Consider the following 26,163-nt stretch of genomic DNA (forward strand, 5'->3'; position numbering starts at 1 on the left):
TCTGCTTCCGTTGATCTTTCTCCTGTACTAGAATTGAACCACCTTTCCCTGCATTAATTAATAAACATCACAACTTGGGAGAGCCAGCAGCAACCAAGCCTGTGCCACATCACATCCCATATAAACAGCATCACATAAATTCACATCAAGTCTATAATGTAAGTATGACTGGTCCACAAGCCTTCATCCTAAGCTCTGGGGGTAGGGTTTCAGAATTCAGAAATGTTCAAATTTTACAAAGGTAACAGACTGCATACATCATACATTGTGTAAAAACCCCACCAGAGGTTGGAGAAGTTCCTAAACACATTCAGTAATATTCCTGCAACAAAATGTGTGAGATTCATAGTAAGCTGGACAAATCCTATAAAGTGTCTCATTGCAGCTCAGAGCAAGCTTATCAGCCACATGAATACAAAAATCTCTTTTGTTTCTCAGAGCTCTTAGACTTTAAAACTGTGGATCTGTTTTACGTATTGTTTCCTTGTTTGCACTGGGGAGATGAGGAAAAGGAGGTTGAGAGCTTAAGTTGGGGTGGGGTTGGAGGCTGAGAATCCTGGCAGCTTAATTCCAGAGCCAACCTCCTGCCCGCCCCTGGTACTGCTGCTCTCTCAAATTCCAGGGGGTAGAAAACCCACAGAACAACAACATGCTCTAGGGCAATGTTTCAAACACACAACTCTCATCTCCATTCCTCCTTTCCCTATCTTCAGTCATTTTTGCTGAAAGCAGTTAACAGTGATATCAGAACTTTCTGCATGGTTGGCCTGGGGGAAAGAAATGCTGCTTAACATTTCTCACTCTGAGAGTCTGGTGACATCACATGTCATGCCAAGGACCACCACACTGCCTCCTGCCGAGGCCTCGCTGTGGGCATCAGAGGCTCGTGTGAACAGACAAACTGAAAAAAGTGTCTGAGAACGCAGTTAGTGGACTTCCCGACCATTGTGAGTGGATGCGCCGGGCCGACAGGTCAGACTACTCCCATCTCTGCTGGGTCTACCTGAGCCACGTGGCAGCCTGCTCTATAGAAACTAAGCGGCTGCACTGCCCGTACGTGGAGGTGGGAGTCACATCCAGGTCTCCCGGCTCTGGAGCCCATGCTCTCCTCTCCTATCCTGGGCCTTGGAAGCAAAGATTTCCAGGTCCACTCTTGCTTCTTCCTTCTTCCCCTTCATTGTCTCCCCTACAGACCCAAAGGAGCCCCAAGGGAGACAAAGTCCTCCTTTAGGAGCACCAAGCCTGGAGAGGTGGCTGAGGGTTGAACCGGGACCTCATGTCTGGTAAGCAGAGCTAATGCCATCTTTTTGCAGGCCTGCAGGACACATGAAACAATGTTCTAAGTGTTACTCTGTGGGAGCTTTACAAGAAACTTCTCCCAGTTTGCAAGTTTGGTCTCAGTTTCGCAGGAAAAGTGGACAGAACGGCCAGGACAGGTGCTTCAAGCTCTGTCTTCTCAGCAACCTGTCTCTGGGGCTGAGAACCAGACAAGTAAAAGTTGGTACAAACATGTAAGCATCTCCTCCTGTCTGAGGCTACAGCCACGAGGGCTCCGCTTCCCTGGAGAACTGCCTCTGACTTCTAACTTCTTAGAGGTAGGCCATTTACTGAGGCTCAATGAATACTCTCTGGCAGAAAAACAGCCCCTTTTAAGGAGACAAGGCTACGGGCGGCAATTTTCTTTAAGTAGATAAGGTCTCTCTGCTCAATATATGAAAGACAGCTTGTTTCACTGCGGCAGGAGGAAAATTTATCTCAGTCAATGGCACTGACCTGGCTATCTCCGGGCAGGCTCTGCAGTTTGAAACCATTGCGGGGCTATGGCCCCGGCCTGGAGGGAGCTGCCAAGGCCTGTTGAGCTTTGGGAAAAGGATGGTGCTGAAATAGCTTGAAGCTCGGTGGCCTCACCAGCAATTCTAGGGACAACTGGAGAAGAAGGCTGAAGGGAAGAAGGAGCCCCACCTTTGTTTTAAATTAGCTTCCTCTGCTGACTTTATCATGTGGAGAGATGGGTATCAGGAATCCCTGGCTTTGTGACTAGAAGAGCAGGTGGGTTTGCGAAGGAGCTGGGGGCTGATGCTCATGCCATGTGGTGCGGAGGGGCAGGGACGCCACCTTTCCTGTTAGGGAAGGGCAGTCCTGCACAGCCCTCCAGCGGCTTGTCTCCTTGCCTTTCCCCGTACTCCGTCAGCAGGCCTGTCTCAGGGCCTCTGCACCTGTTCTTTCCTCACTCTCAACTCTACTCAGGTTCGGCTCCAATGTGACTTCTGAAAGGACTCTGATCATTGCCCTACCTGAAACAGCCCCTGCCCCTCTATCCCTTGACCTAGTTTTTCCTGATTAAACATTCCTCTGCCTAACGTTATATTATGTATATTTATCTATTCATTTTCTGTCCCTCTACAACCTTCACGAGAAGTACGTTGTCTGTTTTACTCAGCCTCATATCCCCAGCACTAAAACAGGGCTTGACACATAGTAAGTGCTCAATAAGTATTTGTCTCACCTATCATTAAGGCTCTGAGAACTAGAGGGAACCCGTTTACCCAAGGGCAGCTCAGATCAGATTACGGGGAAGGAGATGAGAGGAGGCCACCCTTACATCTTCAGACTCGAAGACATGGCAGATCATCTTGTACTGCCTTTTTCCGTCCTGGGATGGGTGGGAGGCTTCCACATTCTCCTGGGAGTTGGAGCGGGGCATCCGCCTGCGGGCCATCAGCACAACTATGTTCCCGATATCTGCGATGTAGGAAATGGTCCTCAGAGGGTGGTCCATCATCGTTTCCTGGAGGGGAGATGGGAGAGGCTGGTGAGTCCAGAGTATCATCTAAGACCCAAGAGGGAGTCTGCACCCACAGTGTAGCCAAGCGCAGCCCACACGTGCTGCGGGTGTGGGAGTGGGTGGAGGTGCTCTGGGGCTCACTGCCAACACTGTGTTGGCAAATTTACATGTACCTATCCAGGCCTGGGAGCAGTTCCCTTGACTGGTGATAACCCAGAGCAGGCAGTGGTCTGTGGTATGTGAAAAGGAATTTAAATCATTTTACAACCAGTAGAATCTCTGTGGGTGCGTGCTAAGTCGCTTCAGTCATGCCTGACTCTTCACAACCCTTTGGACAATAGTGCCCACCAGGATCCTCTGTCCATGGGATTTTCTAGGCAAGAATACTGGAGTGGGTTGCCATGCCCTCCTCCAGGGGGTCTTCCTGACCCAGGGACTGGACCAGCATCTCTTGCGTTTCCTTCACTGGCAGGTGGGTTCTTTACCATTAGGGCCACCTGGGAAACCCCTGGTGGGGAAGCTAAAAAAATAAAAAATCTGCATGCAACTACTGTGTTTTGTTTATGTGTGTATGTGTGGTTTTAAACAAAATTTCTTCAAAGGCTAATCTGTTTAAATTCATGAATCTTCTGACAAAGGTTTGTGAGAATTATTAACAAACAATATCTGTGGCTTGTTTTTCCCTTTGATCTTTAACAGCCCCAACCTTCCTTACCAAGTCCCTCCCTAACCCCTACCCCCCACATCAGCAGCAAGCACTGCAGACACAGCCTCCGAGATTGTGTGGAAGCCAGCCAGCATCTGGGCACAGCTACCTGACAGACACGGGCACAATCTCCTGGTTGCCATGCTAAGCTTCACCCCCTAGGAAGGTGGGAGCCGGGGAATTAATACCTGTGTGTCGGCGTTCAATACTTTGATTCTCTGGGTAGAAATGAAGAGATCCACCTCGGTCATTGGCTGAGATTCACCTTCAGGAGCCTGAGAAGGAAAACGCACCAAGGGAAAGCTTAATATGTTGCTCTGACCCAGGTGCGTGGGAGCAAGCTTAACTCACACACAGGGGCTTCGAGACACAGTCACCAGAACAGCGATTCAGACTCCAGAATGAGGCTGCCAAAGCCAGAGGGACCACACAGAGGATGGACACAGGGACAGGAGTGAGCACCTCCAGGCTACAGGGAGAAATGCGGACGTCCTTTGCCTCTTCCGCCATGGAAGCAGTAGCTCACTGCAGCAGATCTAACTCTCTGAACAATGACGTGAATGGCACGTTCTGCAAGGGTTTCAGAGCCCAACAGATGGAAGGAATCAGGGTGACTGACTCATACCCCCAGGACCTTGGAGAAGTCAGAGTTTGCTCCTACCCAAGTGCTGGGGCGGGGGGGGGGCAGGTGTCGATGTTTACAGCAGGTGCAACAAGGCAGCTGGAGGCAGTTCTGGTCAGAGGGTCTTCATGTTCCCACACACCGCAGCAACACAGAAGCCACCCCATTAAGAGCGAGCCCCAGTGCCTCAATGTCCCACGGGTAGCTCTTAAGCACTGGAAGCTCCACACCCAACAAAAGCACACCAATCGGTTCATTTAGGGCTTGACTCTGCACACATGTGGTTATTAGCGAGTTTTCTTTTTTGCATCCAGCAATCTGATAAATCCACAAATCAAACATGACTAGAATTGAGCAGACCCAGGTCCCTGCCATGTGAATGCTCCTGAATGGTGGGCACTTGCACACTACTGCAGGATCCCTTCAGCATTCCCAGTCTGCTCCCTGGCCTTCCTCTGGAGTGAGATGACTAATGAGCAACAGAAAACAGCCACTTTGGGCAACTGAGTTTTGAGAAATGTTGGCTTATGGGGCGGTTCAAAAAGAAATCTGAACAAAAACTTGCTGGATGCAGAAAACAAAAACACGAAGTAAGAAAAAAGGCAAAACATAAATAAATGAAAAATAAAAAAAAACAGGCATAACATCAAGCTGATGAAGTTGTTTGTACTGCACCTTCTTCCTGCTTTTGGCTAATTTCTGGGCCATCTGCTTAGCATGGAACAAACAGAGACAGGAGAACAGTTAGAAAAGAATTTGCAGAGACTCAAGTTGAAAAGGGAATTGACAAACTAATATCGACAGTGGTATACAGCATTTCTGTGGGAGGTGGACTGGCTTTAAAAAAATCCCACTAGACTACTGATTCCCTAAATCAGAATTTGGTAGTTGGCAGGGGCAGGAGAAGGAAGGACATGTACTGAGGTGCCTTACACTTAACTGCAATTGATGCTTTCAAAGAACCAACTTTTGGTTCTGTTGATTTCCTTTATTGTATGCCTATATTCTGTTTCATGGATTTCAGCCTATATCTTTATTTGTTTCCACTTTCTTTGGGTTTAATTTATCCATTTTTTTCTAGCTTAAGATGAAAACTTAAATCATGGATTTTCAAACTTTTTTCTTTCCTGATAATATTTAAAGCTATGAATCTCCCTCTAATCTCCACTTTAGCTATATCCCACAAATTTTGATACATTGCAATTTAATTATCTTTTCATTCAAAACACTTTCTAATTTCCACTGTGATTTCTTCTTTGAACCTTACTTGTGTTCTTAATTTAAACACATCTGAAGATTCCCTAGTTATCTTTTTGTTATTGACTTCTGAATCAACTGTTCTTCATTAACTCCAGTAATACTTCTTGCCTTAAATTTGTATAATATTAATAGAACCTGTGTGTGTGTTAGTCGCTCAGTTGTGTCCAATTCTTTGCAACCCCATGGACTGTAGCCCGCCAGGGTCCTCTGTTCATGGAATTCTCCAGGCAGGAATACTGGAGTGGGTAGTCATTCTCTTCTCCAGGGACCTTCCTGACCCAGGGATCGAACTCTCATCTCCTGCACTGCAGGCAGATTCTTTACTATTTGAGCCACCAGGGCTTCAATAAAGCCTATTTCTAACTAGAAATGGATATAAGATTTATTCAAGATAGCAGAGTTCTATAAGAGTAGAAACTCTGAGGCCAGACTGTCCAAAACGGAATTCTGGCTCTGCTACGTACTAGTCATGTGACTTGGGACAAAACACTTAACATCTCTGTGCTTCAGTTTCCTCAAATGTAAAATGAAGGTAAAACCAGAATTTACTTCATAGGACTGCTGTGAGGATAAAATGAGTACAGCTGACCCTCGAACAATGTGGGGTTGGGGTGCCAACCACCACGGGGTCATCCGTGTATCACTTACAGTTGGCCCTCTGAATACATAGCTTGGTTCCTCTGCACCCACCATTCTGCATCCTTAGAGTCTACCGATCACAGAGTCAACTGATCTTGGACCACATAATACTGTACTATTTACTCCTGGAAAACATCCAGGTATAAGTGGACCTGTGTTGTTCAAGGGTCAGCTGTATACACAATGCTCTCAAAACAGTGCCTGGTGTGTTACAAGCACTCTATTTGTATTTGCTCTTAAAAGATTATGATGTTAGATGATTATAATTTGCCTGGGTTGGGATGCAATCTCTTGGCTTTGGTAAGGCCTGCTATATACACGCAGACATTACCTGAATGATGGTGAGTCAGTGGCCGAACCACGGGCACTGCTGTGATGATGGGGGTGAGGTGTGGGAAGAGCAGCTCCCTCACACCCTTGGTACTCACCTGGCACCAAAGCTCTTGCTCTCAGCAACACGCCACTACCTCATAAGCAACTACTTGTATTGTCTGTGCAACCTCATGGCGGAGAAACTGGATGAGTCAGCCATCCAAACACTGAACAGCTGATCTGGTACACCCAGCAGACCAGGGCAGCCCCAGCCCCACAGCTCACACTGATGGTCAAGACTTAGTGATGAAATAGTCTACTCTGGGGAAGTCTGGAGGCAGCAACTGCAAGCGTTATCCTAACTGCTGCAATGACAGTGGAAATATCTGTGCATCTGAGGAGTGGCCCCGGGCTGATGCTGTGCCACACAGATTCCTGATCTGCACCAGTTATAACCCTCAAGATGACAACTGCTGTAAGAGCCTAACCTTTGTCTTACCTCCCCTGAAATGATACGGCAGTAATATGTGAATTTCCACTATTTTTGATACCAAAACTTAATGGCCATTGGTCAAAATTCTTCACCTGCAGGATGAGAAATCTAATCTGAAGGGCCCCTCTCAAAGGAAAGCAAGCCTGCCACCAACAAAACGCCCACTTTCTGTTTTTACTGGGATGGGTGATGAGGAAGAGGATCCAAAAGGCAAACCAAGTTTCATGAAAGGAATTTTGAGAATTTTTTTATGAAGTCAAAAATATGTTGTACACTTAAGAGTAACACCACCCTTAAATCACTTATGATGTCCAAGTGCCCTGAAACAAGTTAGAATTAAAAATTTAGGCATAAGTTTGGAAATCTTATGGGGGTCAGGGCCAGAATGAGAAGCTGGAGCAGCAGAGAAAGGACTTAGAGCCTTAAGGCCCACATGCATCTTGAAGCAGGGGCTGATAACATCCATTTAAAGCCCTGGCTTTCACGAGACTTGGGGCTCACCACCAGCAGGCTGGCGATCACCAAAGGACACGTGCAGCACTGTGCATCCAATCACTCCATCCGCAACGTGTACTGAGTACCCGCTGTCGCTAAGACCCTCTAAGGCTAGTTATGTCTGGGATCCTCTGATCATTCTAGCTTTTCTTTCCCCAGCTAACACTTACTGAGCACTTAGCACATGCCCATATCCTTCTAAGCACTTCACATGTAACAGTATAAAACCTTACAATAACCCTGTGAGGCAGGCAGTACATTATCCTCATCTTTCAGAAGAGAAAACTGAGGCACAGAGAGGCTCATTAACTTGCCCAAGGTCACACAGCTATTAAGTGGCAGAAGAGATAATCAAACTGGAAACCTAATATATTCCAAATTGCTACAGTGCCAGCTGGACATGTTTCTCATCTATAAACTTCTCAGTCCGTCTCAATCCGTCTGTAAAATGGGGTTAATGATACCTACCTCACAGATTTCCCACCCTCTCCATTTGGAGGAGTAAATGAGATAATGTACGTAAAGGGGCTGCTATCCATGTCAATATCTTCTTTATCGACCATAGACTTCTTCAGGTCAGATGGGAAATCAGCTGGCTTAGACAAGGTAACACTGACAGAAATTCTCATTTTACAATTAAATTTTGAAACACCTAAATAAAATCTCTCCATAAAAGAATGGAAAAAAAAAATCTGATCTTTTGGGGCAGGCTAGTAAAGACAGATGTAAGAATATTTGATAATGAACACACCTTACAAAAATGTGTGGACCAAAACAATACCAAAAGGCCATGGAGACAAACACACCACATTGCGTGGACATGAAGCAGTTTCTACAGCTCAGGCAGTTTCAGCAGCTCACCCCGTCTTCGGTGGAGGAGCAGAGAGTGAAGTGGGAATGAGGGTGAAATGAAGCATGGAGATTCAGTGAGAGGAAGGGGCGAGTGAGCTTGCTGTACAGGCTTCTCAACTGGTTCTCTAGGTAGGGTCAAGGCAGGGTTCCCACCTGTGGGAGGGCTCGGAAGGGGATACCTCTGCCTGCTTTAGATACTGAGTGTAGGGCAAAGCTCCCTCTAGAAGTTTTTCCTAAAACATATTTAAAAGAATCCCAGCAACAAGACGATTAGGTATCACCATAGGGATAATGTATTCTGCTTTCAAGTAATTGTGGAAGCTTCTGGTGAAACAAACTGAATTAAATCTCCTTAGTACAGGACTTCTCAGAGCCTTCACTAGGATAATACATGTGACAGATACCAAAAATATCTATGTGGTGGCGTTTCTTGTGTTTATCTGCCAATAGAACTCCATCAGCGAGAAGCGCTGCACTTGACCAGAATGTGAGAGCACAGCTAGGGAACAGAGGCTCCTTCACACTGGACGGATGGGCCACACTTCTCTCAGGGGGCGGTTCCCGACCTGCAGCACACATTACCACCTCCTGGAGGGCCTATGAAAACAGGTTCCTGGGCTTTACCTCCCTGAGTTTCTGACTGGGTTGGGAGTCTGCACTTCTAACAAACTCCTGAGAGTCTGTACTTCTAACAATTTCCTAGCTGATGATGCTGTTGCTGGTCCCCCTTTGAGGACCATTGCTCTAATGCATTTCTAAATCATATGGGAAGCTTTCTGGAAGGTTATTCTTACTTCTCAAAAACAGATGAACTAAGGCAGAAAGAATAGATTAGGGAGGGTGCAAAGATGAAAAAAAAAACTGCAAAAAAAAAAATGGCAGATATCCTCTAACTCTGCTGCTGCATTCAGATGTACCTTGTATCTTACATTTTGGTAGATGGAAATGTCTTAATTACAGATTCCTCAGTCTGCCTTGTACTTCGGTTACCTAAACACTCTCCCTGACTCCCTCACAAGACTGCAGGTTTCTCAGGGTCAAGGACGTGGTTGATTTTTATCTGCTAAGAGGCCTTGTCACAGGGATCTTGCATAGGGACAGTTTGCTTTTTGAGCCAGATTCATATCTAGAAAAACCACAACTCCAAATCTTCCCCCCAGTTTTGGCAAATAAACCTGCACATTATTTGTAATTTAAGAAAACTGCAATTCTTCAGACTCCAAGTGTAAAGCCAGTATCACTATTAAATGTCAGCCCACAGTTGGTGCTACGTGAGTGACAGACACCACATAATTGACGGACAGACCAGGAATTAAAGCCTGCTTTGAAATGGAAACCCAAACATCAGGGGTAGAGCTGGCTCAGAGCAAAAGCACCTCAAACACAGGGCCACAGGGGGGTCCTGAGAGGAAGGCCTCCCTGGCACCCATCGGGTCAAATAAACAATGCAGGCAGAGGAAGGAGAGGACCTAGCTGGGGTCCCTGAGGGAGGGAGGCAGGCAGAAGGAATCACAGAAAGAAAGGAGGACGCTCTTCTGTATGTAGGTGAGAGCACCAAGCCAGGAATTACTCCAGTTTGTGGTGAGGATATCACTAAATGGATTTCTAAATAAATCCACAGAGCATCCCTTCCCCCTTCCTTCCTGGATGGACGTGGCTAGAAAATCGGTAGCCTCATTCTGCTTGCTCTGTATCTTTCTAGAGGTGGCCCAGAGTAATTCATTCCTGAAAGGCCAGCCTCTTTACGAAGAAGCGTGCAGCACCTTCCTCAGAGGAGGGAGTGCATGCGGGCACCCCAGTGCAGGCTTCCCTGGACCACCCGAGTTCATCTGGAGACCCGCTCTCGGCCCCTTGGCTCCCCGTGCACATGGTGAAGTCTCTGTGCACCATCCCCACAGTAACTTTCTTGGGGGCAAGGAAATAAACCACGGGTTCTGAACGCGGCCTTCTCCACTTATAATTTGAAAAAGTGGCAGGCTGGGTGTAAAGGCAAACAATCTGACAGGCATTTAAATGGATGTAAAAGGAACACGAGGCAGAAAATATTTAATGATAGGCAACATTCCCTTCAGATGCAAGAAGCACATTGTGAAACGATACTTACACATGAAATGCGACTGTTTAATCTCACCACTCTATAATGAATTCCTCACACTAGAGCAATTTGCTGTAAAAATAAATATATATTTTCCAGCTGCTTACTCTGCTCTAGGCAGGTCTAAAATGGATTTATAATCAGAGAGCCTGTCTTGCCTGTTCTGATTGACAAAGCCTTCTAATTTTTTGTTCAAATGATTTGTGGAACTTCTGGATACTAATCCTTTTTGAAGATTCAAAAGTAAACTTTCTGGTTTCTCATCAGGGAGCTGGACTTTAAAAATGGAAAAGAACACTCTCAGAAACCACTGGGGAAATCAGAAAGTATACCGTGCAGAGGACTTGGTGCTTGGAGGGGTCTGGCATGGGGATGCTGGAGTCTGGGGTCTTTCCCAAGACCTGCCCTACATTTGGGTGATGCGTCTGTGCCTGCTGTCCCCTTAAGGTCACTGAACACACACATGTGTCTCAGGGCAGCAGACAGACAGACTCTAGCTGTGGGAGTCAAGGACGACCCATCAGGAAGTCAATAAACAGAAACCAGGAAAAACTCATCTCAAAGCAACATGCAATGCTTGGTCTCAGGGCTCCTCAGTACTCTTTCGGGAGTGGATTATTGCTTTGTTCTGGAGGATTCACCTGAATGGACCCGGGTAGTGTGCCTTGACAGGGAAGGGTGCTCTAGCAATCTGGAGGAGATAAATCTTTGTCACGTGGCTCTATCTTGGACCTAACAGGGTGGCAAAGATCTCTGGTTCTAGCCTCTCATGCCAATAAAAATGTCCCAGGCGACACGACAACAACCAAAAGCACTGCCTCTTTTCCAAATACCCCCTTTACTGGTGGTCCCTGTCTATCAGAGAACCATCCAGGGTCTCTGCACTCCCACTGACCCAGGGAGAGCTAACGGTACCATTATTAACCCTGGAAACTAAGCGCTGGGTCAAGAATTCAGCTAAGTTACTCCATGGTATTACTGCCTCAGCATCCATTCTGTTTGGCTAAGCAGCCTGCCTGAACCTTAAATTGACATTATTCCCTTCATGCACGCAAATGCTGTGGAAAGCAGCCCGCAGAGTCACATGTGCATGTCAGCTCCTAAAGGGACCCCACCCCCACTCATCAGCCCTTGTCTCCCCCAGCTGCCCAGGGCCTTCGCCAAGGCGCCCCTAGCTAATACCTCCATTGAGCTCACCAAGACCCCATTTTGGTTTGCACTGACCAATCTGGCCTTCATCTGGAAACCTCAAAGCATTCTACCCATGGACTCCAGTGAAGGCATGGGCCCAGGTCCTGCCTGACCTCCCCACATGGCCTCTCTAGGTGTGCAGGTGCTTCCTCCAGGACTGCTGAGTCTTAAACTTCTCCATCTCAATTTCTCTTGTAGTCTTCTGCTCACCTGGGGGTTTACTTAACAAATGCTGATGTAACAAAATTATAATCATATCTGGTAACTGTGGGGACATGAGGAGTCAGAACTCTGTCCCTAAAGATTGTGCTTTTCAAGTTCTCCTGTATGAGATAAGGCAGGACAGTCCCTGAAAAGCAGCTTGTTCCCAGGGAGTTTTGTGCATTCTTGAACTCTGCACCTGGGAGATCCTAAATTAACATGGAAAACACTGTGGGGACATCTCCAGGTATTGATGTCACCTCTTTAGGCTCAGGGAGAGCGTAAAAGGAGATCAAGCAAGCTCTGATAGACAGCTCAACAGAAACCTGAGATTCTACCAGCAGCATTATTGTGTCTGAAAGACCCAGAAGGTAGGAGGGTCGGTCTGATACACTGTCAGGAAGTGGTCTAGTTGGGAGTCACAGGGTAAGATGCACCTCTGGAGGTAGGGGTGGGACTTGATATAGTTGTAAATTACTCTCTGGATCATACATCCTAAAGCCTCAGTAGTAGCAGTAGTAGAAATAGTAGTAGTAGTATTGGTCGCTCAGTCGTATCTGACTCTACAATGCCATGGACTGCAGCCCACAAGGCTCCTCTGTCCGTGGAATTCTCTAGGCAAGAATACTGGAGTGGGTTGCCATTCACTTCTCCAGGCAATCTTCCTGACCCAGGGATCGAACCTGGGTCTCCTGCAATTGCAGGCATATTCTTTACCACCTAAGCCACTAGGGAAGCCAATAAATTGTCAATAATGCTATCAAAAGTTGCAGCATGGGCTTCCTGTGCAGTGATGGGTAATGAAGGGCAGGGCCAGCGCTGACCCTGTCGACTATTCAGGACATAGCAGAGCCTGGGCAAATTCGTGAGACGAGCATCAGCCCTGGAGGAGGTGGGGGAGTGGGGGTAGAAGGACGTGAAGTACCACCCCTGCTCCGTGTGACCTCCATGACCTCCGTGGTTGCTGCTCTCTCCTCCCTCAGGCTTCCAGGCAGTGTCTCACCTCACAAGGGCTCCCCACACTCCTGTGGCCTTTTGATCCAGACACCCCTCTCTCCTCCTCCGGCACCCCCTTGTATACTTGCTGGCTTAATTCACTTCTCATGTGTGCTGCTGAACTTGAGTGTAAGGATCTCACCTTATAAATCACTATTTTTCCTCCCTCCCAGGACCCTGCACAGCCTTGCACACGTAAATGCTCAACAAATATTCTTTCCCTTGATGAAGAAAGTTAAGGACTCTTGCTTCTTGTTCCACACTGCCATACAAAGCCCAGGATGAAGCCTGGGCATGTGTGAGAGAGAAGACATGTAAAGGGAACAGTCCCTTGAGAAGGGTGTTGATTCTGACCAATGGAAACTTGACAGAACCCAATCTGGCAAGTCCTAAGCTATTTCAACTCACTCGAAGTCCCCAGCTCTGATTTCAGTGGTGATGAAATGCCTGTGGCTCTAGCTGAAAACAGCCTCAGGGGTTCTAGGTGCTGGCAGCACCTGAATGACACGATGGCACCATCAGGGTCCCTGTCACCACTGGCTTGTCCACGGTTCTAGGGGCACTAGCGTCATGGCGGGTATTCTAGAGGCTGCATTTCCATGGGGTCAGGCCAGTTCAAACCAGTTCAAGCTAGTTTGGCTGGTTCAAACTAGCTGTGAATGACTTAAACTAGACAAAAGTGGTTTCAGGGATCAAAGAAGCTCGCTCCTTTTAAATCTTGACAATACAGATGCAAACAGGTTATGACTGGTTTGAACCGAGTTAGCCTTGCACTGACTTGGTTCAGATTAGCCAGAGTAGATCTGATCAAATGCTTTCTTTTAGGTGAAGCAAGCCAGTTCAGCTGACTGTGGCTCAGATCATGAACTCCTTATGGCTAAATTCAGACTTAAATTGAAGAAAGTAGGGAAAACCTCTAGACCATTCATGTATGACCTAAAACAAATCCCTTACGATTATACAGTGGAAGTGACAAGTAGATTCAAGGGATTAGATCTGATAGAGTGCCTGAAAAACTATGGACAGAGGTTTGTAACACTGTACAGGAGGCGGTGATCAAAATCATCCCCAAGCAAAAGAAATGCAAAAGGCAAAATGGTTGTCTGAGGAGGTCTTACAAATGGCTGAGTGAAGAAGAGAAGTGAAAGGCAAAGGAGAAAAGGAAAGATATCCATCTGAATGCAGAGTTCCAAAGAATAGAAAGGAGAGATAAGAAAGCCTTCCTCAGTGATCAATGCAAAGAAATAGAGGAAAACAACAGAATGGGAAAGACCAGAGATCTCTTCAAGAAAATTAGAGATACCAAGGGAACATTTCATGCAAAGATGGGCACAATAAGGACAGAAATGGTATGGACCTAACAGAAGCAGAAGATATTAAGAAGAGGTGGCAAAAATACACAGAAGAACTATACAAAAAAGATCTTCATGACCCAGAAAATCACGATGGTGTGATCATTCACCTAGAGCCAGACATCCTGGAGTGTGAAGTCAAGTGGGCCTTAGGAAGCATCATTATGAAGAAAGCTAGTGGAGGTGATGGAATTCCAGCTAAGCTATTTCAAGTCCTAAAAGATGATGCTGTGAAAGTACAGGACTCAATATGCCAACAAATTGGGAAAACTCAGCAGTGGCCACAGGACTGGAAAAGGTCAGTTTTCATTCTAATCCCAAAGAAAGGCAATGCTGAAGAATGTTCAAACTACCGCACAATTACACTCATCTCACACACTAGCAAAGTAATGCTCAAAATTCTCCAAGCCAGGTTTTAACAGCACATATACTGAGAACTTACAGATGTTTTAAGCTGGATTTAGAAAAGGTAGAAGAACAAGAGATCAAATTGTCAACATCCACTGGATCATAGAAAAAGCAAGAGAATTCTAGAAAAGCATCTACTTTCTGCTTTATCGATTATATCAAAGCCTTTGACTGTGTAGATCACAACAAACTGTAGAAAATTCTGAAAGAGATGGGACTACCAGACCACCTGACCTGCCTCCTGAAAAATCTGTATGCACGTCAAGAAGGAACAGTTAGAACCAGACTAAATGGAACAATGGACTGGTTCAAAATTGGGAAAGGAGTACGTCAAGGCTGTATATCATCACCCCACTTATTTAACTTACATGCAGAGTACATCAAGCCAAATGTTCGGCTGGATGAAACACAAGCTGGAATCAAAACTGCTGGGAGGAATATCAATAACCTCATATATGCAAATGACACCACCCTTCTGGCAGAAAGCGAAGAAGAACTAAAAAGTCTCTTGGTGAAAGTGAAAGAGGAGATTGAAAAAAGTTGGCTTAAAACTCAACATTCAAAAAACGAAGATCATGGCATCTGGTCCCATCACTTCACAGCAAAGAGATGGGGAAACAGTGGAAAGGGTGATAGACTTTATTTTCTTGAGCTCCAAAATCACTGCAGGTGGTGACTGCAGACATGAAATTAAAAGACACTTGCTCCTTGGAAGAAAAGCTATGACCGATCTAGACAGCATACTAAAAAGCAGAGACATTACTTTGCCGACAAAGGTCCATCTAGTCAAAGCTATGGTTTTTCCAGTAGTCATGTATGGATGTGAGAATTGGACCAGAAAGAAAGCTGAGTGCTGAAGAATTGATGCTTTTGAACTGTGGTATTGGAGAAGGCTCTTGAGAGTCCCTTGAACTGCAAGGAGATCAAACCAGTCAATCCTAAAGGAAATCAGTCCTAAATATTCATTAGAAGGACTGAAGCTGAAGCTCCAATACTTTGGTCACCTGATGTGAAGAACTGACTCACTGGTAAAGACCCTGATGCTTGGAAAGACTGAAGGCAGGAGAAGAAGGGGATGACAGAGGATGAGATGGTTGGATGGCATCACTGACTCAATGGACATGAGTTTGAGCAAGCTCTGGGAGTTGGTGATGGACAGGGAGGCCTGGTGTGTGGCAGTCCATGGGGTTGCAAAGAGTTGGACACGACTGAACGACTGAACTGAAGCCAGTTCAATCTAGCTTGAACAGGATCGACAGGTTCGAAAGCAATGACACCTAGTTTGAACCACTCTGTAGCATGAATGTTCAAGGCACTGATCTCTGTCAGCAGAAATGCAGTGATACAGGGCTCACATATTGGAAAGATAATATTTAAAATGCTGTCCTTTCTCATCTTTCCACCTTTCCAAAGCTTATCATCATATGTACTTCTTCCTCAAGGCTGGCCATTAAGAACAATCAAATTATATAGCATTTATGCATCAAGACTCCAACACACTTTGCAAATCATTTTTCTGTTGAGAACTTTGGCAGGTACAGGTATAAGCCCTGCCTGTCATGTCACCTCAGTCCACTCCACTAAACTTGGGACATGTGGTGCGGGGTGACCACTATGGACGGCTCAGCTGCCCACACTGGCCCACCACCCCCCCTCAGAGCACAGGGCACCCCCTCACCTTGATCCTGCTTACTGCTTCCTGGGCCTGCATCATTCGCACGTTTTTGGAGGGAGTTTTGTCTGAGAGCAGCTGGGTGGAGCCAAGGTAATTAGCAGCAAAAATGATTCCATCAATCAAGTCCTCAGGGTCACAAGGTCCAGGAACTGTAACACACAGACCATGGTGATGAGTGAGGCCACGTGTGCCCCCCATCACGCCCCCTCCCCTCTGCTACACGCCTCCAACACAGGTGGTCAGCTCCCGACACCCCTGAGCAGGTGCATCTACCTGAGAGTCTAAGGCATCTCTCTGATCTCCCTTCACTATGCCCTCATTTTCAAACAGAAGGGCAAATTCTTCCTTAGAGGAATCTACTTCACCCAGACCATTTACTATGAGAAACAATGTGAATATTTATTTAAACATAAAATATAAAATTCATTGCTAAATGATGCTGTTTTTTGGGAGAAGGAACACTATACCATCACGTCTGGCTCTCCTGGGTCTAGTCAGCTTCTGTCACACAGTGGGTATCAAATAAATGTTTGCTGGACAAATGGTTAGATGAGCAGAAGGCCATCTTGTTAGACAGCCTCATCATCCAGTAGTTCCTTTGCTTGCCACTGATTCATATCACCTACCCCCTCCATTTTATCCATAATGGGGGAAATAAATATTATAAATCAGAAAAATGAGTATTTGCTGCAGAATGTCTGGATTCCCCAAAGAGCCTCTAACCTGAAGTCTGTAAGAGAGGTAACATGACCCCAGAGTCATGGTCTCGTGCTAATAACCTTGTTGACTTACCTGCTATAATGTGCCTGGCCTGGATCCACATACATACCAATTCCAAGGAAATTTGGAATTTTCTGTTCTCATTCACCAGCCTTTCAAATCAAACCTTTAATTTTAAATAATTAACATGGAGGCATCTGATTCTAACCATTGCTGTTGTTTAGTTGCTCAGTTGTGTCTGACTCTTTTGCGATCCCCATGGACTGTAGTCCATCAGGCTCCTCTGACTATGGGATTTCCCAGGCAAGAATACCGGAGTGGACTGCCATATCCTTCTCCAGGGGATCTTTCTGATCCAGGGACAGAACCCATGTCTCCTGCATTGGCAGGCAGGGTCTTTACCACTGAGTCACCTGGGAAGTTTGATTCTAATCATGATCACCTATAAACCCCACTGGAAATTAAAACGTGTTGGGACTAATACATAACTTTACAACAGATGTGAAAAGAAAGGCATTTTAATTCTGCAGTGAAAACATATGTATTTTCTTTGGCTTGAATGCCATATTTGGAAAGACTAAAATATACTTTTTAACCCACTGTTAAAAACTCAGGCTCTTAGACAACTCGAAATGGAAACAATTTGCCTTTTCCTCTTGAAGAGCTAATCTAGAATGATTTTTATTTTTATCCTTACACATCAAGCTCATCTTGAGTTTAAACAGCTGGTTCCCACGATAAGCTACTTCTCAGGGTACAGACAACGTAATCTATTTGTTTTCCTAAAACCAGGGCGCTGGTGGAAAAAAAGAAATTAACTGTTTTAGGAAAGGTCTTCACAAAGCATCTGTGTAGAAGTTAAATCAGGAAACCTGTTAAGTTTTCTGATTCTCAATCTTTCTGAGAAAGGTTTCTGGACAAACACTGAGGGATACAGCCAAACCTGCCTCTATCACATGCCAGTCATTTGTGTGCTTCTTGAAAGACACATGCTTCCTACCCTGAAGGTTTTACAGATATGAGCAGAATTCAGGTTATTTACAATGTATAACTTTAGTTATACAGCAGGGAAGCACTGTTAAAGTAAAATAATACATGGACAAGTTTGGATCTATACTATGTCTTGTAAAAAGTAAAATATCATCATAAATCCCAGTGATGGATTTATAATGTTACATAAATGTAATCATTTTTGACAACCAAGAGAAAAAAAGACCTCATCCAGAACAGCAACTTTTAAAAGACTTCCATTTACTTTGTGAAAATAATGAATGTTAAAAGAAAAAAAAATGAAACATCTTTTTCCTCTTTGGGATTTCTTTTCTCTATGGGATTTCCACTATCATATATTCATCGGTGGGTTTAGCTCTCTTTACTGAAAAGGGTCCCTTTTCAACCACAGTTAAGTATGAATACGTAGATGTGTTTAAGAGTAATTCAGGTGATATTTAAGCAACCATATAAATGTCAAGAAGCTGAGAGAGAGAAATATTGGACCTAAACAAATACATATTTGAGATACAATTTTATGTCAATTATTTTCTAGGGAAATTGACTAGAATCAAATGTCACTGTATTACACTCACAAAAAATAATCCTAATTTCATTTTACACTTAGTGCTAGTGTAACTTTTTTAAAGTTAAAAAAATTAAAGTTATATTTCTCCTAAGTCAAAGAATTGCAGACTTTCCTTTTCAGTGATGCCTTTGTGTTGCTCTATGGGTGAACAAGCACACACATTATATCTTCACATTCATGTTGATGCTGAGCTTGGAAATCTCGAAGAATATTTTCTAAATTCCTGAAAACTCCCCCAAGTGCTCTTCTGGAGTTCTGGGTCTTTGCAAAAACAATGCATATAATTTCCAGGTTACTCAAGAAAGAAACGACCTTGTCCTGGGCTTCAGGCCAAAGGGTTCAAAGGAAGGTTTATGAATTCAGGTAATTTATCCTCGGGCAGTGGAACAGACATAGAACCTGAAGGTCAGACACAATGTCTGGGTATCCTATGGCCCCTAGAAAACCCTCCTTCAAGGATATGATAATGCCCCTGCTCCCTCAGATCATCTGCCATCCTCCCTGGTAGAGGATCAGTAGTCGTGCCATCTGTGTGGTCCAACCTCAAGCTGCGGTGCCTAGTCTGCACAACCACGTGGCTGTTCTGCATAGATTATCAATCCCATGGAGAACGGTGAAGTTAAGACTGCTGGTTCCCAGCCTGTCTCTGCGACTCTCACTGCAGGATCTTGGGAAGGCTGCTCACCCTCGCTCTATGCCTTAGTTCTCATGCATAACACGGGGATAATGATAAAATCCACTTCACAAGATCAATCTGAGGATTCAATTAGTTATCAGTACCTGGCAGAGTAAGAGAGCTTGATAAGTGTTACTATTATTAGCTCACCCAAGCAAGAGACAGGAATTACTGGGAATTTTTTTTTTTTTTTTTAAACTTCCCACTTAGTTAAACACTGTTTCTAATTGAATGGTTCCTGATGAATGCAAGAGGTATACTGGATTGGAGATGAGGAGACATGGGTTTTGAATCCAATATGGCCAGTTCTAGGCTAAGCAAAACCCCCCAGCACCCCTCAGCCTCACCGTCTCCTGGACAGAATCAGCAAGGACAGGGAGGAGGGTCTTTGAGAGGTTCATGGCTATTGCTGTTTTAGTCTAAGATTCTAAGACTGAATAAGTGACTTTGTGGCCTTTCTTTCCCACTAGTATCTTACAGCCCAGTTCTTCCAATACCCAAAATGCTAAAAGATTCATGAATGACTCAGTGTTTAGTATTTCCTTTTCAGCTCTTACCTTCAACGTAGGTTGGGAATGAAGCCAAGCTTTTTCTTGACTGTAAATAAGACAAAAAGTTTCAAAAAGGACAAAGCATCATTAAAAATTCATTAACACAACCATCCATGCAAAATGAAAAATGAATACATCACCAATGGCAGATATTAACAGATGTCAACCACTTTTGGCTACAGAAAATGAAGTGTGAATAAATATATGCATTTATTATTAAAAGTTACCTGAAGCCCAGAACCATCCATTCATATTTTAGATAATCTAAAAACCCTACATTCCATAATCAGAGAAATGTTTGTTATCTTAAAAAATAATCCACGGACCAAAATTCATAATTAGCAGTAACAATAAAGGCTCCATTTATATTTGTAAGAATCTAGGTGTGTGAGAAACTGTTGATTAGTAAAAGCACCAATAATACGATTATATGTTAAAATTAAGAATTCCCTTTGAGAATTTTATTCCACTTTAGGTCTTTGCAGGGCAAATTTTGTTTGTACTTTAGGTCTGATCTCTCACTGTGCTAAAAATGGTTGCTAGGGTTTTTTATCTCTTCCTTTCATCTCTTACTGGTGTATTTTAGTTTAAAAATTCCATTACATAAGTCATTATTATGTGTTACCATGTATTGTATATTATTCTTAAAATAAGAGCCCAATAAACAAAGAAGTTTAAGAAGCAGTTAAAAAATCTGTCACAATAATGATTTATGTAATGGCATTTTTTATATTAAGTAAAACCCCATAGCAAAGGTTAGTCTCCCAACAGCATCCTTGAAGTGGATATAATCAGTTAGAAGGTTTATAGAACCTGACTGGATGACAGTTTAAACGCCAGCTCTCAGAGGACCAACACTTAACCCTTGGTTCCTTTCACAAGCAAATGTCCCAGAGATAACTCTCAGTGGAGTAAGAGTCAGTAATTCATTTCTACTTCAACCAGTAACAGAATTTGCAGCTGACAGTCTGGGGCAGGATGATGTGAGCATTGTAGGAGAGTCGAGAGCTAGTGTAGAAGAGTCCCTAAAATGGGCAAAATCAGAGTCTGCATGGCCAAGGGTTATCTTCAGAAAGCCTAAGGATTTCCACTGCTAAGAATCTACCAGGTGTCAGGTGATGATTTCAGAACAAGACCATCTAGTAAAACATAGCTGCTCAGTAGGGTGACTTGAATTGATGGAATACTCTGGGGTGCCTAGTGGACTGACAGAGGGAAGGGCCCTGTGTGATGGCTGGGATATCATGGGGAACACCTTGATACAGTTTATACAGTGCTGCTCTTCATTTGGAAGATGGGAATGGTAAAGGGATGATAAATTAAATTTGCATAATATTAAAAAAAAAAACAGTAATGTTAGCTGTTATGTGAAAAACTGGAGGGAGTAAAAGAAACAATTTTAAGACTTTAAACTCAACCCAGGACAAGGACAAGAATTCAACACTAATCACACAATACACAATGCAGGGTAATCTCAGTAAACGTGCTGGAGATGTGCTCACTGGGATGAAAAAGCTCCTCATACCAAAGGCGGGTTTCTGGTTTCAGAAAAGAATCACCTTTCGGGACACTAAGGACACAGTTCACCAGGAATGAAAAGTCACTGGCTGCTAGAGCATCTACGGAAAAATGCACACCTAGTGAACGTCAGATTACGTGGACAGGAGAAAAAGGGAACTCCAAGTTCAAAAATGCTTTACATTAATTTTACTTTCTATTTACTCAAACGAGAAGACAGGCCCAGTTGAGTGCCTGCTGGCTTAAACTCTGTTGCTTTAAAGAAAAAAAAATCTATAATTTCATGGTATGCAGATGAAAGCTAGCTTCTTCACAAGGGCCTAAGACTTTTAGATTATTATTCCCCAACCATTTCCCTCTCCTTGCCCTCAGCATTTAGGGGCAATAAGGGCTTTACTTCATCTAATCAAAATGGTTTAACTTCCAGGTACAACTAAGAAGCCAATTTATATTTTCTTGGACTATTCGCATACTTTTCTGAATGCTAATCTCAAGGACAGTGCTCAGATTTGAGCAGAAGCTACAAGAATCGCATTAGTCTACAGCTCTAAAAGCTGCCATTTTCTTTAGAGTCACAATGCAGGGCATTTGGTTCATTCGTGTATTCTCTATTCATGAGCTCATGACTGGCTTTCTTTAGTCTCTAGGGTAGTAAACTTTTTTTTTTTTTTAAGAGTTTTGTGAAATGAAAGAATCTCTACTTATTGCACACAAAGAGGATTTTCATCATTATTTCTAAAGATATGCAGAAACATGTGCCAAGTCCTGTAGGAACTGGGAAACTAACAAATTTGCCTTGCTTATTATATCTGATGAATAATCAAATGCTGAATATTCAGATGTCTGATGAGCCCTTTGTTTTCTCACATGTGGACAGAAATGAACATTAGTTGATCCTTAACATTCAAGAATTAACAGAGACACATTCAAGAAGATAAAGGCCAAATCTTTGGGATGTTTAAGAGGTCACACAAACCGTGTGTAGAGCCTGGAGGCCTGAACATTGAAATAATAACACACAAGCTACCTGTCCATACACTGTATGTCCTGTAAGTACTCTTTACCCCAGGGACAACAGATTGTGATGTTAAGAGCCTGGGCTCTCCAGAATTCTGGATTTTAAACCTGGCCCTACTACTTGTGACATCTGGGATGCAAGGTAAGTTACTTAACCTCTCAGCTTCCTCCATTAATAATTGAAGACAATAATTCCTACCTCATAGAAGTCATTTAATGCTTAAATGAGATACTATGTGATTTGCCTGGCCTGGTGCCTGAATGCATAAACGCTCAAGAAATGGTAACTCTCATTACTGTTATCATCACTGTGGCTTTTCTTCTTGCCATTTGTGCTCACCTATTCATGTGCTATGAATAAAATATAAGGGGTGCAGGGCCAGAAGAAACCGTAACCCCATTACTCCTGTTCCCGAGGCCTGATCAAGACCAGAGAAGGACAAAACATATTTCAAATCTAAATTCTAATATTGGTGTCATTTCTGAGACTGTCTCCCTGTGTTTGTTTGCTTTAATATGAATAGATTAATAAAAAATACTTCTCCCCTGCATGAATATTTAATGGCAAACGGATGTGTATTCAATGATACATCAAGGGTAAATTTTAACTAAGACTCCTTTTTAGAAGTGATCGCCACTCAGGTTAAAATGGAGATCACTTTCTCCACTGAATTTAACTTTCTTTATCAGCAAAAAGGAAGGAAAATTAGATAATCATTCATTATGTGGTTTATCTCTTTCATGAACATCCCCAGTGCTGATTAGGCATTATCTATATTTAGAGCGAGCTGAGCCCACGCATATGATGATCGTGCAGGTCAGTATTGACCTGATGCTACTTCATACACAGGTGGGAGGAGCAGTTAGCCAGGAGTAAAAGGACAATGGGTGCTGAAGAAGGCAATGTTTCCCCCTCAGGGAAAAACACCTGCCCTTTTCTAGCCTCAGAAACCTTAGTAGGAGCCAGCAGCATCTTCTCTCTTAAATATTCTCTGCCAGAGCAGAGCATGGCCTCCATCAGTAGGGTGACCATAGGATTGGCTGTTCAAAGAGACACTTTACAGTTGCACTTCCCAGCAGCCCCTAGCCACACATAGTTATTTAATTAAAATGCAATAAAATGAAAAATTCAGTTTCTCAGTGCCACTGGCCGCATCTCCAGGGCTAGCAAGGCACACACGGCTGGTGTGTGTCTACCAAACACGACAGTCCAGAAGCAGAACATTCCCGGCATCACAGGGAGTCCTCTTGGACAGCACTGCTTTAGAGTGAGAAGGGGTGCTCACCCGGTGTGCTGCTTGGACAACAAGTATGAACAAGAACTACCCCAGATAAACAGGACAAGCAGTCGCCCTGTTGTCAAAAAGCTATTTTACTTGGGCCTGAAATAAATGAGTATTTAAGAAACCAGCCCACTTCCCAAACCACATAGCAACTGTAATGCCATGGCATCGAGGCTCATAACCTCACTGCTCAACCGTTTTTGATGTTTCACATTCAACAGTATTTTCTGCAATCAAGGAAATGTTCTGTCAACTCTGCTTCCAGTACAATAGCCACTAGTCACATGTGGCTACTGAGCACCTGACATGTGGCTAGTGTGCTCGAGGAAGTGACTTTTTCAACTTATTTATGAATTAAAATAGACACCAGTGGCTAGTGGCTATCGAACGGGATGGCACAGCTTTAATCACTGAATTCCGTGCTGGAGAGATGAGGATTGTTCTCCCTACAGTAATCTGGGTCAGCAGCTCTATGGGAGGCTGGGTAAAGCATAAACCAGAATTGAAATAAAACATAATGGACTGATGGCTTTTGAGACAAAATGGTATCCTACCTCTTTATTTGTGGAGGCTTCCGCGGGGTCACCAGGATGAAGGGGTGTGCTCAAAGACTCTGCACCCAGGGGTGAGGAACTGCCCGGAGATGGGGACTGGAAAACAGACAGCAAAGCAAAACAGTGAGAACTGCACAGGGAACGCCGGGGTGAACCACCTGGCCTTAGGGACCTGGGGAGACAGGAGAGAGCTGTACACGACTGAAGAACATTTCAGCAGTGAGAAAACTTCCTGGAACGGAGTGCCAACGGTACCTAGAAGGCTTGGATTTGTCAAGCTTTCTTTAAATTCCTGCCCTGTTTTCAGAGGCCCTTACAGTTCCCCTTCTCCCTCATCCACCACCTCAGGCCAAGTGTTGAAACACAGCAAGAGCTGACGACCGAACTTAAAGCACAGATGAATAAAGCTAATAGTGATACTCAAGTGGTTTCTGTTTTTAAAACATTTTTCTTATTGAAGGATACAAAGACTTTGGATGCTAAATGTCTTAAAAAATCACCTGCCTAAGATGACCTAAGTGAAAAAGTAAAAATTAAAGCATAAATTTTTAAAGAGGCAGCTGGGACTGGTTTTGATGAATGGAAACTGAACCAGTTGTAAAATATTTTGTCTGATTTAATCCAGCAGCCACGGAAAACAGAGATATTTCAGCATTCAAACAACATTACCTTGGTGACTCTTAGAAGAGTTAAACTCTTTGTTAAGCAATATGTTTAAAGATAAGGCTTATCACTTAAAATGAACAAACTACAATAAAAGATACAACATGGCTAAATCTCAAGAATATTAAGAAAAGGTTAAAGGCACAGAAAACCAAAACCACAGTTTGATTCCTTCAAAAACAAGGAAAATGAAATAATTTATTAAATAAGGAGAAGGAAGAAGGGTATAGGCTTGAGGAAGAGAAGAAAGGAGCCTTCAAAATTACTGGCAATTTTCCATTTGTCAAATTAGGTGATGAGAACACTGTTTTATTTGTTATAATAAACACAGCTTTTTTTTAATCTATTTTTAATTGGAGGATAATTGCTTCACAGCATTGTGTTCCTTTCTTCCATAGCACAACATGAATCAGCCCTAAGTATACATACGTTCCCCTCCCTCTTGAACCTCCCCCTCCCACCCCCTACCCCACCCCACCCCACCCCTCTAGGTTGTCACGGAGCACCAGGTTGAGCTCCCTGTGTCACACAGCAACTTCCCAGTAGCTATCTATTTTACCTATGGTAATGGATATGCTTCAATGCTACTTTCTCAATGTGTCCCACCCTCTCCTTTCTCCACTTAAAAAAACACTTTTAAATACTCATTGATGTACTTAATAATAAAAGAGAAAGAAAAAGAAAAAGACTTAGAAAAGGTTTGGAAAGCAGGGGTTCCATCAGGCATGTTACTGCCCCCAGGTGATGGGCTCAGTCTCCCTCTGCGGGCCCTGCTTGAATGGATCTGAAGCTCCAGGCCAGTGAAGGTGCTTAAAACTCTCCTCAGCTGATCCCTGAAGATTTCTGTATGCTCCCAAAATCTGGGGGATGAAGAAAATCTTCAGGTGAGCCACAGGGATGCTTAAGAATTCTGTAGCCATGGTCCTCTGAGAGCAAGAACACACCGCTTCACAGCTTGTTTGATGGAAGGCATAAAACCTAGTCCAGGTAAAGATCTATTCCCTGAGGAAGTATAGGGCTATGAGTGAGGAGAGGTACATGCTGGGCAATGAAAGCAAAATCACACGAGCAGTAGCTTGAGCCTGCTCCTGATCTCTACAGACCAAGCCCCAGGGGAAGCGGGGGTACAGAGACATCAGGAATGTATCTCTGCTTGGGGAAGGTGAACGTTCCATGGAGTGTGGTGCAGAGGAGGGGAGGGGGCATGTTCATACATGGCAGGGGGGTCAGCAAGCACTGGGTGAAATCATAAAAACAATACATTCTTTCCAAAAAGTCTCAGTTACAGGAAATACCCAATGAACTGAAGGATGATGTGGTGAGACATAGAGTTACGCGCACAGACGTGGTGCTGTCTCGACCTGCTGCTGCGAGGCCTGGATGTGTTTCCTATGAGCTGATGTACCTGATTCTGAGCAGAGAGGTGAGGACCAGCGAGCCTCTTCATCACTCACGTGCAGAAATCAGCTGCTCCATAGTTAAGCCAAGAGGATACACATCAGGGTGACGTGAGGTACAAA

The 26,163-nt window shown here is 44.1% G+C and overlaps 1 protein-coding gene across 4 annotated transcripts in view; it reads right to left on the reverse strand.

Moving 5' to 3' along the window:
- The window catches only part of APBA1 (amyloid beta precursor protein binding family A member 1), a 239,470-nt gene that overhangs the window by 22,047 nt on the left and 191,260 nt on the right, over nucleotides 1-26,163 (reverse strand). For 3 of the 4 annotated variants that reach the window (XM_070794620.1, XM_019966049.2, XM_070794622.1), the window contains exons 3-8: nucleotides 23,981-24,076; nucleotides 19,615-19,654; nucleotides 16,086-16,231; nucleotides 4,789-4,821; nucleotides 3,680-3,766; nucleotides 2,603-2,788 (exon numbers count right to left, since the gene is read on the reverse strand). In XM_070794620.1, coding sequence (XP_070650721.1) covers nucleotides 2,603-2,788; nucleotides 3,680-3,766; nucleotides 4,789-4,821; nucleotides 16,086-16,231; nucleotides 19,615-19,654; nucleotides 23,981-24,076 — 588 coding nt within the window. The remainder of the gene's footprint in view (nucleotides 1-2,602; nucleotides 2,789-3,679; nucleotides 3,767-4,788; nucleotides 4,822-16,085; nucleotides 16,232-19,614; nucleotides 19,655-23,980; nucleotides 24,077-26,163) is intronic. The other variant, XM_070794621.1, reaches the window with a different exon arrangement.

The sequence above is a fragment of the Bos indicus genome, chromosome 8, assembly GCF_029378745.1.
Source record: "Bos indicus isolate NIAB-ARS_2022 breed Sahiwal x Tharparkar chromosome 8, NIAB-ARS_B.indTharparkar_mat_pri_1.0, whole genome shotgun sequence".
NCBI lineage: Eukaryota > Metazoa > Chordata > Mammalia > Artiodactyla > Bovidae > Bos > Bos indicus.